We start from the raw sequence: 14,348 nt of genomic DNA on the forward strand, positions 1-14,348 counted from the left end.
GTTCTTCACCTCACCTTCCCAATCCAAATGCAGTAAGCCGGCTGCATGAGAGACATTTTTCTTATGTCCTCCAGAGAACCCCTACCCAACAAGCCCCCAAAGAAAATGTTGTGTCTGTAGAAAGCGTGGATATAGGCATGACACCCGCTATTATTGTCCTTGCTGTCCTGACAATCCAGTTCTTTGCAATGGCGAATGTTTTGAGCACTACTATACACTAGTTGAGTTTTAGCGTACAGCATTGCACAGACTAGGCACACTTTCACAGGGTCTCCCAAGATGCCATTGCATTTTGAGAGACCCGAGCCTGGAACCGTTACAGTTACAAATAAAAGTGTAAAAAAAAGGTATGTCATTGTTTTTATACTTTACTGTTTACTGTGTTTTATTGTTAAACATTTCTTTGTTTTCAGGTACGCCAGTCAGCTGCAGCGCGGATTTATTTATCTTGACAGCAACAACGCTTGCTCCCACGATAGATATAGCTGTGACTCCAGCGCTGTAGGAGGTGATTTCACCACCACAGTTGAAAAAAAAGAGCATATATGCCGAAGCAGGGGGGCAGCAGGGGTGGAGGAGCGATTTTGTGGGAGGATGCCCCCATGCATTGGCATATATATATTTTAGGCACAGATTGCTTTAAAAAATGTTTTATTTTTTGTTTGGTATTTGCTTTGCAGGTATGGTAAGTCTTACTGTTATACTGTAATGTTACCTTGTTTTATTGTTAACCATCATTTGCTTAGCAGGTATGCCATTCAGTGCGGATTTATTTATCTTGACAGCAACAGTGTTTGCTCCCACGGTCAGGAACTGACTTTTCATAGGGCTTGACGGGGCTCAAGCACATGGGCCCCTTCCAATAGGTGGCCCCGTGGGCCCCACCTGTTTCCCAGTGTCCTTATCTTCTTTACACTAGGTGTCCACGCTATAGCAGGCTACAGTGCAGACGCCAATTGCTGGAAGGACGTCCCTGCCGCGGGAGCGCATCGGGGAAGTTCTGTGTTGTTGGCAGTGTCCCTTGGACACAGCCAATCACAGATCGTGCTAAATGGCCAATCACAGCGGCCATTTAGCACTGATCTGAGTGTCCAGTGAGAGATGATCTCATGAGATCATCTCTCTTCCCCAGCTCTCCCCCTCACACAGAGACAGCCTGTGAGGAGGGAGAGCGACGTGCAGCTTGTGAGTAAAAAAAAAAAGAAGTGGAAAATAAAGTATAATAAACTGTCAGTGCTATGATAAACTGTCCCCAGTGCCATCTCTCCCTAGTGCCACCTGTCCCCAGTGCCATCTGTCACCAGTGCCTCTTGTCCCCAGTGCCACATATTAGTGCCATGTCATCAGTGCCACATTAGTGTTACGTGTCATCAGTGCCACCTATTAGTGCCACCTGTCATCAGTGTCACGTGTCATCAGTGCCACGTATCAGTGCCATCTGTCATCAGTGCCACCTGTCAGTGTCACGTGCCATCTGTTATCAGTGTCACGTATCATCAGTGTCGCGTATTAGTGTCATCTGTCATCAGTGGCAGGTATTAGTGCCACCTGTCATCAGTGCCACGTATTAGTGTCATCTGTCATCAGTGTCACGTGTCATCATGCCATGTATTAGTGCTATCTGTCATTAGTGTCACGTATCAGTGCCATCTGTCATCAGTGCCACATATTAGTGTCATCTGTCATCAGTGTCACATCATCAGTGACACATATTAGTGCCATCTGTTATCAGTGCCACGTATTAGTGCCATCTGTCATCAGTGCCACATCAGTGTCACGTGTCATCAGTGCCATGTCAGTGTCACGTGTCATTGTCCTGGTGCTCCAGGGCCTTCAAAAGTGTAATACGTAGTCAAGAAGTTAGATATGTGATTTATGCGCCTAGAGCATGTGATGGTGCTCCCTGCATGTTGGGCCTCTCTATGTGGCCAGGCTATGGAAAAGTCCCACACATGTGGTATCGTAATACTCAGGAGGAGTAGCAGAATGTGTTTTGGGGTGTCATTTGTGGTATACACATGCCATGTGAGAGAAATAACCTATTACAATGACAATTTTGTGAAAAAAAAATCTTCATTTTGAAGAATTGTGGGAAAAAATCCTCACAGTGCCTCTTACTAAATACCTTGGAATGTCTACTTTCAAAAAAAGGGGTAATTTGGGGGTATTTGTACTTTCCTGGCTTGTTCAGGTCGCAAGAAATTAGATAGGTCACCAGTACATCGGGTGTGATAAATTTTTTATGATTTGCACCACAGCTTGTAGACTCTATAACTTTCACAAAGACCAAATAATATCCATTCATTTGGGTTATTTTTACCAAAGATATGTAACAGTATAAATTGTGGCCAAAATGTATGATGAAAAATTTGTAATTTGCTAAATTTTATCACAGAAACTGAGAATTTTTTTTTTTTTTCCAGAATTGTTCCTTGCGCCATCTCTCCTTTTCTTTTATCATGTGGTTTGCTGATTGGTTATTGGCAGTTACGTAGTGCCTCGTTTACAGCCGTTGAGAAAACCTGTCTGCATTGGACAGTGATGTAATGGTGGACAAACGGTATCAGAGTGGTGTGCTTAAAAGAAAACTAAATAATGAAAGACAGCAACGCAAAAAAAAAGTTCTCAGTAAAATGAAAAAGGATTACTGGATTTTTTACACCCATGACACCACAGCCTGATGTGCTGAAAGCGGAGAATCCAAAGGACAACAAGCCGAATCCGCTGGAAGAAACGGTTGGAGACGATTTGAATTCACGCGCAGGGCAGCCCATCAATAAATCATCATCTCTTCAGTCAGAAACAGTGACCGAACAATGTCCAACTACAGATTCTTTATCCACTGATCCTGCTCGCTGGGGTAAAATTGATGAAAGCGTGCGTGCTTATTGGGCGCGAAAAGGTCCGGAGTCCATTCAAAATAAGGATACTAATGTCAATGCTTCTGAATGCCACTACAAACATCAGAAGAGACTGTTTTCTAAAACTCATTTCAAACGCAAGCATTTGAATGGTGAGTATTTGCCCAGAGAATGGTTGCTCTACTCACCATCCACCGGTTGTGTGTTTTGTTTTGCTTGGCGCCTTTTTGGCGATGGTGACAGTCAATCCTTTTTGAGTCTGGCTATAATGACTGGAAACATGCTACCAGATGCATTGCCGAGCACGAGAATAGCGAAAGTCATAGAAAGACTATGTTTAATTACATCAACAGAGCAGCAGCTGACAGAGTTATAGATTCTCAGCTTAAAAGCAGTTCAAGTCGCAATGCAATTATTGGAGTGAAGTTTTGCAAAGAGTGGTTGCAGTTGTAAAATTTCTGTCAGAGCAGGGATTGGCTTTCTGAGGCTCCAGTCAAATATTTGGTCAAGCTAACTATGGGAATTACATGGGAATCCTGGAACTGATCAGTGAATTTGACCCATTCTTCAAATCACACATACAGATATATGGCAATGCTGGGGTAGGAACCCCCTCATATCTTTCATCAAAAACTTGATGAATTTATCGAGCTAATGAGCAATAGAGTACTTTCTGAAATCATTCCTGAAGTGAGAATGACAAAGTAATTTTCCATTTGCATTGATTCAACTAGCGACATGACGCACATTGATCAGCTTACATTTATCATAAGTTATGTTTCACCAGAGGGCCTCGTAAAAGAGTGATTCTTAAAATTTCTCCCTATATCTAGCCACACAGTGAAGGCACTCTGTGATGCAGTGTTCACAGTTTTACATGAGATGGATATAGATATCAGTAACTGCCGTGGACAGTGCCATGATAATGCCGCAAACATGTCAGGAGTGTACAATGGGCTGCAAGCTCACATCAAAGACATTAATCGACTAGTAGAGTGGGTGCCGTGCCCCACGCACACGCTTAATCTGGCTGGAGTTAATAGTGTAAACTGCTGTACAGAGACCACTGATTTTTTTAACTTCATTCAGACTTTGTTCAACTTCTTCTCGAAATACACAGCTAGATGGAAGGTGGCTGCAGGTTTGCAGCCTAATGAAAACCACTGCTTTGAGACACTAAAATCTCTCTCTGACACCAGGTGGGCTGAGCATGCACAGGCACTGTGCAGGAACTATGCCAATATTCAAGAGTCACTGATGAACATTGCAGAAGACAGCAAACAGAACCTGACAACACAAAATGATGCTTGGTCACTGCATAAAAAAATGAACAGGCTTGAGACTGCTTTTCTTTGCACTATGTGGAATTATGTTCTACAACGCTTTCATGGGACAAGTGTTGCACTTCAAGCTGTGGATCTGGACCTGTGCAATGCTGTTGATTTGGTGAGGTCACTGCGGGAATATATTGTTGGTTTGAGAGATGAATTTGATGTATTTGAAGACCAAGCAAAATGTCTCCCACCGTTTCAGCAACATACAAACAAGACACACAAAGACAAAGAAAACGCAAGACTCATGTGGATGAGTCTGCAACACCTGAGGTTCACTTATCAGGAAGAGAACAGTTCTCATCTGGTGTGTTTCTAGTTGTGATGGATAGGCTGCTGGCTAAACTTGATCGCCATTTTCAGTCCTATAATGACCTCAACAGCACTTTTGGTTTCCTGGACAACATCTCTGCCCTCTCTGCAGAACATCTTTGTAAAAAAACAGCAGATCTACAGAAGAGATACCACACTGACCTGAAAAATTTATTTTGTGAAGAAATCATCCAGTTCAAAGAATTAATCTGTCATGATGAGCCATCATCTGCTAGGGAACTTCTTTTGTGCATTAAAAAAAAGAAAACTACAGACCATCTTCCCAAATGTGGATGTCGCTCTCAGACTTTACCTGACATTACCAGTCACAAATGCAAGTGGGGAGCGCAGTTTCTCCAAACTGAAACTAGAAAAAAATAGACTAAGATCCACAATTGTACAGCAGAAATTAAATCATCTCCCTCTGATGTCAATTGAGAGTGACCTTCTACGTAAAAACTGGATTTTACTGATTAGATCAAAGACTTTGCTGCAAAGAAATCCAGAAGATGCCACTTCTAAATACTATGTTAATATCTTTAAAATGAGATGATATGCATGAAGTCATAACCCGATCACCTTTCTTTTTCTTTCTCTACCTTGCCTATTGTTGTTTTAAATGATCAGCCTCTGGATTCTGTTGTTGATGTAATGCTTTCTTAAGATATGATAGTGTACTATTTTTATTTTATTTTATTGACTGTACATTTCTAATTTGTGTGCATAGTTAAGATTTTTCACTACAACACTCACTTAGGTACTACACACACACACAATTTATCTTGCACTTTGTTCAATGAGTTATTTTGCTATATTCTTGCAATTCATTTGTTAGTCCTCATGCACACGGACATTTTTAGTCCTCATGCACACGGACGTTTTTACAGCTGCTTTTTTGAGCGTTTTTTGCAGCTTAAAAACACCTGTCCATGTTAGTCTATGGCTTCATGCCCACCTAGGCGTTTTTGAGCTGCAAATGGCAAAGGCGTTTTTAAGCTGTAAAAAAAACCCCAGGACCAGTGCGTTCCGTGGCGCAGAGCTAGAGCTGTAAAAATGCGAATTGCGGAAAAATTTGCAAAACGCGCAAAAACGCCAATGCAAAACGTGGTAAAAATTGCGCTTTTAACGCCAATTTTTCCAGGCGTCGAAGTTAGCTTTGCAGCCAGTTTTTTAAACCGTCCGTGTGCATGAGGACTTATGATTGCAACCTTACAAGGTAGTTGTTTGTTTTTCAATATGTTTTCCAGGTAAATAAGTGTTTTATTCTCATTCTGACCAAGACATTTGTGCATTGCAATAAACACATGATAACTTTGAACTTTTTTAATCATTATTTATTTATTGGAAAAAAGCTTTTCAAGCTTCAATCAGTGGTCATATAAATAGATTATTATTTTTTTTTAAGCATGTAACACTGTCTACGGTACAAGTCACCTTTTAAAAGTAGCTTGTCACTTCAAATAACGATTGGATCGATTATATTGTTACGGCACCAGATGGCGACAAATGAATATAGAAGGTAGAGCCCGAAAGTGACTCAAGCCCAGGGGCCCCCAGCACCCGGAGTCCTGCCCTGCCCACGATACATAAAGCCGTGACTCCAGCGCTGTAGGAGTTGATTTCACTACCACAGTTAAAAAAAAAAGAGCATATGTGCCGAAGCATGGGGGCAGCAGGGGTAGAGGAGCAATTTGCTCCTACCTTTTGGGGTGGATGCCCCCATGCTTTGGCATATATAAATGGTGCATGTATGCCCATCATTAGAAGTGGGTAGATGAAGTGAGGTATTCTAATGGTGGGCATACCCACCGATTAATCTCTTTTTTCGTTCAGCCCACAGGCTGCATGAAAAAAAAAAAAAGATTACAATATATGCCCAAGGACCAACAACGTACTGGTATGTTTCTGGACTTTGAATGTTATATCAGAATGATGCCTGTGGGTTTAGGTATCATCTTGGTATCATTCTTTTCAGCCAGCGGTCAGCTTTCATGTAAAAGCAATCCTGTCTACTTTCCAAATGGGGTCATTTGGGGGGGGGGGGGGGGGGGGTTGTGTCATTTTGTCATTTTATGGACTTCAAAACTGTGATAGGTAGTGAGGAAAGAAATCAAAACGTTACACCCTTAGAAATCCTGAAGGCGATGCTTGGTTTCGGGGGCCCCGTACACGGCTAGGCTCCCAAATAGTCCCACACGTGGTATCCCGTACTCAGGAGAATCAGCAAAATTTATTTTGGGGTGCAATTCCACATATAACCATGGCATGTGTGAGCAATATATCAATGTGACAACTTTTTGCAAAAAAAAATGTTGTCATTATTCAATCACTTGGGACAAAAAAATGAAATATTCAATGGGCTCAACGTGCCTCTTAGCAATTTCCTTAGGGTGTCTGTCCACAATGGGGTAATATGGGGGAGGGGGGGGGGTTGTACTGCCCTGCCATTTTAGCACCTCAAGAAATGAGATAGGCAGTCATAAACTAAAAGCTGCGTAAATTCCAGAAAATGTACCCTAGTCTGTAGACGCTATAACGTTTGCGCAAACCAATAAATATACGCTTATTGACATTTCTTTTACCAAAGACATGTGGCTGAATACATGTCTTATGGCTTTCTTCTTGCCATTCTTCCATAAGGGCCAGATTTGTGGAGTGCACGACTAAGCCCCATACACACTATCAGTTTTTCTACTGAGTTTTTCCTTCAGGTTTACCAAAATCATGTAGTGCAAGGGCCTGCCTAATCACATACAAATTGAAACTCCTAAGGTTTGACCTCATATTATATGGTTTTGGTAAATCTGAAGGAAAAACTGAGCAGAAAAACTGATAGTGTGTATGGGGCTTAATAGTTGTCCTGTGGACAGCTTCTCTCATCTGAGCTGTGGATCTCTCCAGTTCCTCCAGAGTTACCATGGGCCTCTTGGCTGCTTCTCTGATCAATGCTCTCCTTGCCCGGCCTGTCAGTTTAGGTGGACGGCCATGTCTTGGTAGGTTTGCAGTTGTGCGATACTCTTTTCATTTTTGGATTATAGGATGAACAAGGCCCCATGAGATGTTCAAAGCTTGGGATATTTCTTTATAACCTAACCCTGCATTAAACTTCTCCACAACTTTATCCCTGACCTGTCTGGTGTGTCCCTTGGCTTTCATGATGCTGTTTGTTCACTAAGGTTCTCTAACAAACCTCTGAGGCCTTCACGGGCCTGCTGAATTTATACTGAGATTAAATTACACACAGATGGACTCTATTTACTAATCAGGTGAAGGCAATTGGCAATTGGTTCCACTAGATTTTAGTTAGGGGTATCAGAGTAAAGAGGGCTGAATACAAATGCACGACACACTTTTCAGATATTTATTTCTTTAAAACCATTCATCGTCATTTTCCTTCCACTTCACAATTATGTGCCACTCTGTGTTGGTCTATCGCATAAAATCCCATTATAATACATTTACGTCTTTGGTTGTAACATGACAAAAGGTAGAAAATGTCAAGGGGTATGAATACTTTTTCAAGGCACTGTAGCTGATCATCCAAATCACTGACTGTGGTTCTCTCTCTGATTTTTTCAGGGGTGACAACTGTTTCTTTTTTACGACCCCCAAAGTGTTCTTTAGGATCAACCACAGTGGCTGTGCATGTATGAACTGCTTGCAATATTTCACTCAGTGTGGGTTGTGCAGTTTCATCAGTGGGCATGCTAAAAATATCTGAGGTTGGTATAGGGAAAGTCTCTAAGGGAACAGTATCATCCAATGCACTAGGCCCCTCTTGGTCAGCAAGCTCAGGATCACATAGGAAGGCTTGAGCATCAAGGAGTGAGGAGCAGCCAGCACCCATCAGTTTCTGGGTATAGTATAGCATGTCCTTGGACTGCTCTTTCCCCTGGGGTTTGGAAGATTTGTGGGATTTACCCCCTTTCAGCTTTTCTGTACCTTGTGGATCGTATTGTGGCTCAGGGAGTTCGGCGCCATCTTGGGCTTCCAGTGCTGCTATGATCTTGGTATCTTTTTCACCCCTACGGGTCATCATCTGCTCCGAGCAAGATGGTGACAAGTCTGGGTAGATCCAGGAGTCGTGGTTGGTATGGAGCGAGTAGGATGACGAGGGAAGGATCAAAAGAAAATGTACCGCAGGAGCTCTGCGATGAGCATCCTTTCACATGCTGCTGCAGGCCATGACCATGTGCTGCTTTTTACTAGAAATTTCTTTGTTCCTTCTCCTGAAACAAACGGATTGTTCCCCCTGTACAGAGCCTTGTGTTGTTTGTCAACACCGGGTTCTGGACTGTCATTGGACACAGCCAATTAGCAGGTCCTGGTCATGAATCATTGACTGGGACCTGCTGACAACATCCTGCTGTGCCTGTAGGAGCCACCCATCCACAGTACAATGTGGGCGGGCGGTCCTAAAGAGGTTAATATATCAATAGGAAAAAAGTTATGAAAGATCATAGTTAAATAGTTAGTAAGGTTGAATAAAGACACCAGTCCATCCAGTTACTTATTTTTGTAACTGTTTGAACAAGGCCAAGCTGTTCTACCAAAGGCTTCTGTATCTTATTGTATGACGACTGTTTATATTGTATACTCTTTTCAAACAAAAATTGTCTTTGAAAAAAAAAAAAAAAAAAAAGACAACGAAAATAAAATAAAATAAAAAAACATAGACAAGGCCCAAAAGTACTAATTTTAATAAATGTGGAAAAAAGTTTCCAATTTCATAATTGTGCTAAAGACACAAACAATATATAACATTAGGGAAGAAAGTGCAAATGAAAGAAATAGTTCTCTGTTCTGTTACAAAGCTGGTAAAAATTACGTAAGTCCTGTTTGTGTCCCCTGACTTCAAGAGCCCATGAACCCCTGCAGCCCTGGTTATGACTGAGTTGTACACCATTCGGTGTTGTGGCTTCTGAAGTCATGGGACTATTGGTTTACATTTAACATTACTAGTGGCAACAATATTTAAAAAACTATGCAGCCAGTTTTATACTGTATGCAATATTTCATGTTGGTTTTTATTCTAAACTTATTTTTATAGCAGCAGATTACATAATACAGCTAAAACATAGAATAAATACACATATTACATACACTTCAACATTCTTTTTTTTTTTTTTAACTTACCTTAGGCACCCAGTGGCATTTCGCAGCACCTGTGATGAATGTAACTGTATTTTACGATCATCCTGTAAGATAGTGTTTTCCCACCCTGAATGAGGGATAATCACTGCATTGGTCAACACTGCGAGGGCATCTTGAATAATTGGCATTTTAAGTGCATCGCATGAAGACAGGTTCCACAGAACTCCTAAATGCAATAAAACAGTGCACAATAATAGAAAATAACTCAATTTAAATGTATATTATTTTCTTATTTTAGTTTTCACATGTGAACTACAAAAAGAACAGGAAATCTCCAAGCTCTACATTTGATTGGCACTTTAAAAAAGCTGCTTGCAATTTGAAATGGCTATACACATCCAAAATAAAATCATTAATGCCGCGTACACACGATCTGAATTTTGGTCGGAAAAAGCTCTGATGATTCCGAAGGGATTTCGCTCAAGCTGTCTTGCATACACACGGTCACACAAAATTCTGAGCATGCGTGAGTTTTTGTGCATCGGAATTGCATACACACGATCAGAATTTCCGGTAGAAAGTTTTTCCATCGGAAAAATTGAGAACATGCTCTCAAATTTTTGCTGGCAGGAATTCGGCCAGCTAAATTCCGATGGAGCATACACATGGTCGCATTTTCCGATGAAAAGCTCTCATCGGTCTTTTGCTGGCTGAAATTCTGATCGCGTGTACGCGCCATAAGATTTTATCCTATTGCAGATCCAATAAGACCATTAAAAACTACAAATACTTTTAATATGGAAAGAAATGTGTACACAACATTGTAATGCTTATTACAGCGCTATGTGAGAGACATCATTCCATTCTGTATCTGTGTGGCTACCACGCATTAAAACAATGGGATCCACTATTTTTATGTTAACTTTTTATTCAAGAAGCTTTTCAAAATATTTACTTATACAGGGCATGCGGTTACAAAGCTATTACAAGAAACACATATTTGTACAGGATGACTATAATTGAAATGATACCATGGGTGTACAATAACCCTGTAGCAAGGGAGATGCTTGAAAACCAGCAAATGGACCAATAAGTGGAAACATATCACTTAAAAAGAAAACCTTAAAAGTGTTACAATGCAGGGGGGTAAAAATGCTCAAAAAAGCTTCAGAGCGAGTGAACCGATTACTGCAGCTCTAAGGCTCAGAAAGTGGAAGATGTACTAAATGCTCACCAGCACATCTATGTGGTGCATACCTTCCCAGGGTCAGGGCTATCTTCTGGAACCAAAGTTTCTACTGCTGGGGTGGGGGGGGGGGGGGGGGGGGTGGTCAGCAGCGGACATGTAGGCAGCAAAGCTAAGGAGCTAATCCGGCACCTATAGATCCTGAAAAGCATCTGGACACGAATCACCCCTTCTGACCATACCAAGGAATCGGGTATATATCCAAGACTACCCGGAGCCCAGAAAGATGGTTCGGAACGGACCGGCGGGACATAAAAAAGCCGATGAACTAACACAGGCCACGGGAGATCCAAAGATGGTGCCAGCTCCTCTTCCTCCTGCAAGAAGCCGCCGAAGGACAAACAACCATAGATCGATGAGTCCCGCTCCCCTGACCACACACAAAAGCCTGCTATTCTTACCAAGAAATACAAACCGCCAACCACTATAAGGGAGCATTTCTCTGATTCCCCACAGAACCCATGCTTGTCAGCCTCGGCGGTGGTCCCACAAGTGGAGGAATCAGATCCACGGGAAGAAGAAGGCAGATGGGAAGAGGATAGTGAGCCTGGGGGCCCTTCACAGCCAGCTATGGTGGCGGAGGGAGCCAGAGAGGACAATTAAGGGGAAGAGGAGCTTACTCTCAAACATGGTTTGGAAGCTATCCAACAGTGCCAGTCCTCGCTGACAACACAGATCGAATCAGTCAGACTAGACCTTTCAATTGTTAAACATGACATGCAAAAAATTTGCTCCAGGATCTCTAGTGCAGAGCAACGCATTAGTGATATGGACGATTCTATGCAACCCATGTCTGCTAGTTTACGAATGCAGCAACAAGATTTAAAGGAACAAACTATGAAATTGGGGGATTTGGAGGACCGCATGCGCAGAGATTGGCTTTTTGGTGTTTTGTTGGCTTTCCGGAAGGATCTGAAGGCAAAGAACCTGAATTGTTTCTGGAAAAATGTCTGAAATCGCTAGTGGGGCTGGAGAATCTATCCTCTTTGTTCGCTATTGAAAGGGCGCACAGAGTCCCTATGTGCCCCCTTCCACCAGGAAGGTGGAAGGGGGCGCCCTCTTCTGGCGAAGCTATTACATTTCAGAGGCAAGGAGCTCCTAATGCGTACAGACAGAAATCTCTCTGATATCAAGTTCAATGGTAACAAAATATAGATTTTTCCAGACTTTTCTGCCGCCACGCAGAAACAAAGAGTGTCTTTTACTGTGGTGAAGAGGCGCCTTCGAGATAAGTAGCTCAGCTACAGCATGCTATACCCTGCCAAATTGAGGGTCATCAATGATGGCAAAGCCCAATTTTTTCTATCTTCCTCAGAAGCCTCTGACTGGCTCGATGGATAAGTCTTTATACTTCTTTTATGGAGCTTTGATTTAGCAGTTACCTAACCTGGTTCAAGTTTAACAAGCAATAGCTGAGGTGGAATTGTTGGTTTGTCTTTTCCCTTTTGTTTTCCCATTTTCTTTTTATAATTCTCCTTTCAAGACTCTCAAGGGCATAACGGAATTACCCGATGAACACAGAAGAATAGAAGAGGTGATATTTGGACACTGATTCTTCTGCATAGGCAATGACTTAGCCCTTGTACACACGGTCAGAGATTCCGATGGAATGTGTACGATCGGACCGTTTTGTCGGATATTCCGACTTTGTGTGGTCTACATCGGGCTGTTTCCGTCGGAGTATCCGACGGACCAAGTTTTCCAACTTGTTGGTAAAATTTTCCGACAAAATGCTCTGATCGGACATACTCCGATCATGTGTAGAGATTTTAGATCGGACAAAGTGCCACGCATGCCCAGATCAAATTCCTACACCAAAGCTATTGGCTACTAGCGTGAACGTAGTCCCGTCAAAATTAAATAACGTAATCATGTCGGATTTTCCGACAACTTTGTCCGACCATGTGTGTATGCAACAGTTTCGGACAAAATCGCATTTAGTTGTCGGAATCTCCGACCGTGTGTACAAGGGCTTAGAGTGTTACCCCTTGAGAGACGTCCTTACGGGAATAGGTGTTCTGCCAATGTAACTGAACAGTGACTATCAATGCACTTCATATTCGATCTATGCCCAGCATTAGTATCAGTTGGGTGAAGGAAACTTCCAATAAGACCTTTTTACAGGATGTACAACTTTACCCTATGAAGGTGCTAATGTTGCTTGATATGACATTTACATTTTTTTTTCTTTTCTTTTCTCTTGGTAATACTAAGTTTTTCCACCCCTTTTTTTCCTCAATAGACTATATGGAACTAATACAATTTTAGCTGAGGGATCTTTTTGATCACCTCTCAGGTTACTCTCATGGTTACTGGGATAAAGCTCATTGAAGTTTGGGGCAATGAGCAGGGAGGGGGGTTGGGGAAGTTTGTAGTTATTTGTTTTTCTTTTCCTCCTGTTTTGAGTTTTTTTCTTCACACTGCACAGATGTTTCAAAGGGATACTAACAATGAGTTGCTGCTCTTATGGTCATCTTATAGAAATGATAGCTTGTGCCATGGTAAACACAGGTACATCTAGATGGTCCAGAGTGTAATAAAATATTCTCTGAGCTATTGTCCTTTCTCCCCAAAAATGGGTCTTAGGTGTCTTACTTGGAACGTGAGAGGCTTAAACTCAAAAATTAAGCGATCTTTGGTCTTTTACTATCTCAAACGCACAGGATCGTATATCATATTGCTTCAAGAGACTCATCTAGTGGGATCTAGGGTTATGGCCTTGAAAAAAAAACACATTGCCCATGCTTTTCATGCAACATACCCCTCTTACTCTAGAGGAGTATCTATACTGATTCTCAGGTCTCTACCGATTCAAGTAGTGGAGGTTAAGACTGATCCACAGGGATGTTATGTTGCTCTGGCGTTTAAGTATATGGCGGTACTGTATACCATAGTAAATGTGTATATCCTGCCACCTTTTGAGTTACAAAGACTAGAGAATTGTATGTCTGCAGTACTTCCTATGGTGCAAGGTCACCTCATTATAGGGGGTGACTTCAATAGGTTCATGGATACGGAGATGGACATACTCCAATGTGCTAGACCACAATCCCATGCATTAAGAGAACGGACAGCTGCCTATGATGTAACGGAAATATGGCGTTGGAAACACCCAGATAAGAGGGAGTTTTCCTGTGCATCGGAGTCTTACAAATCTCTGTCCCAACTAGATATGTTTTTTACTTCTCGAGATACTTTACAGAAAGTGGAGGGAGTGTCTTATCTGCCGAGGGCACTTTCTGATCGCTCTCCCCTGGAGATTACCTTCAGAGTCTGGGCCTTCAGGTGGCCAGGTTTGGTGCATGAGTCCATATTGGTTGAAGGAACCGATGGTCCTATGCACCTGTGTGGACACTATAACCAGATTTTGGCAAGAGAATGCCCATTAAGTACCAGAATTGATTACATGGGATGCCTTTAAGGCAGTGTGAAGAGGAGCTTATACTGTATGATTGGAGTTTCAAACCTTAAAAAAGCAAACGAAGATTTTTGACATAGGAGACA

General features: G+C 42.0%; 1 protein-coding gene across 9 annotated transcripts in view; it reads right to left on the reverse strand.

Annotated features, from left to right (window-relative positions):
* Positions 1-14,348, reverse strand: part of CTNND2 (catenin delta 2) — a 918,973-nt gene that overhangs the window by 332,962 nt on the left and 571,663 nt on the right. For all 9 annotated transcript variants that reach the window (XM_077491861.1, XM_077491860.1, XM_077491866.1 and 6 more), the window contains exon 13: positions 9,641-9,824. In XM_077491861.1, coding sequence (XP_077347987.1) covers positions 9,641-9,824 — 184 coding nt within the window. The remainder of the gene's footprint in view (positions 1-9,640; positions 9,825-14,348) is intronic.

This window comes from Lithobates pipiens, unplaced genomic scaffold (genome assembly GCF_037356315.1).
Source record: "Lithobates pipiens isolate NorthernLeopardFrog02 unplaced genomic scaffold, aLitPip1_a1.2 Scaffold_19, whole genome shotgun sequence".
NCBI classification, from domain to species: Eukaryota; Metazoa; Chordata; class Amphibia; order Anura; family Ranidae; genus Lithobates; species Lithobates pipiens.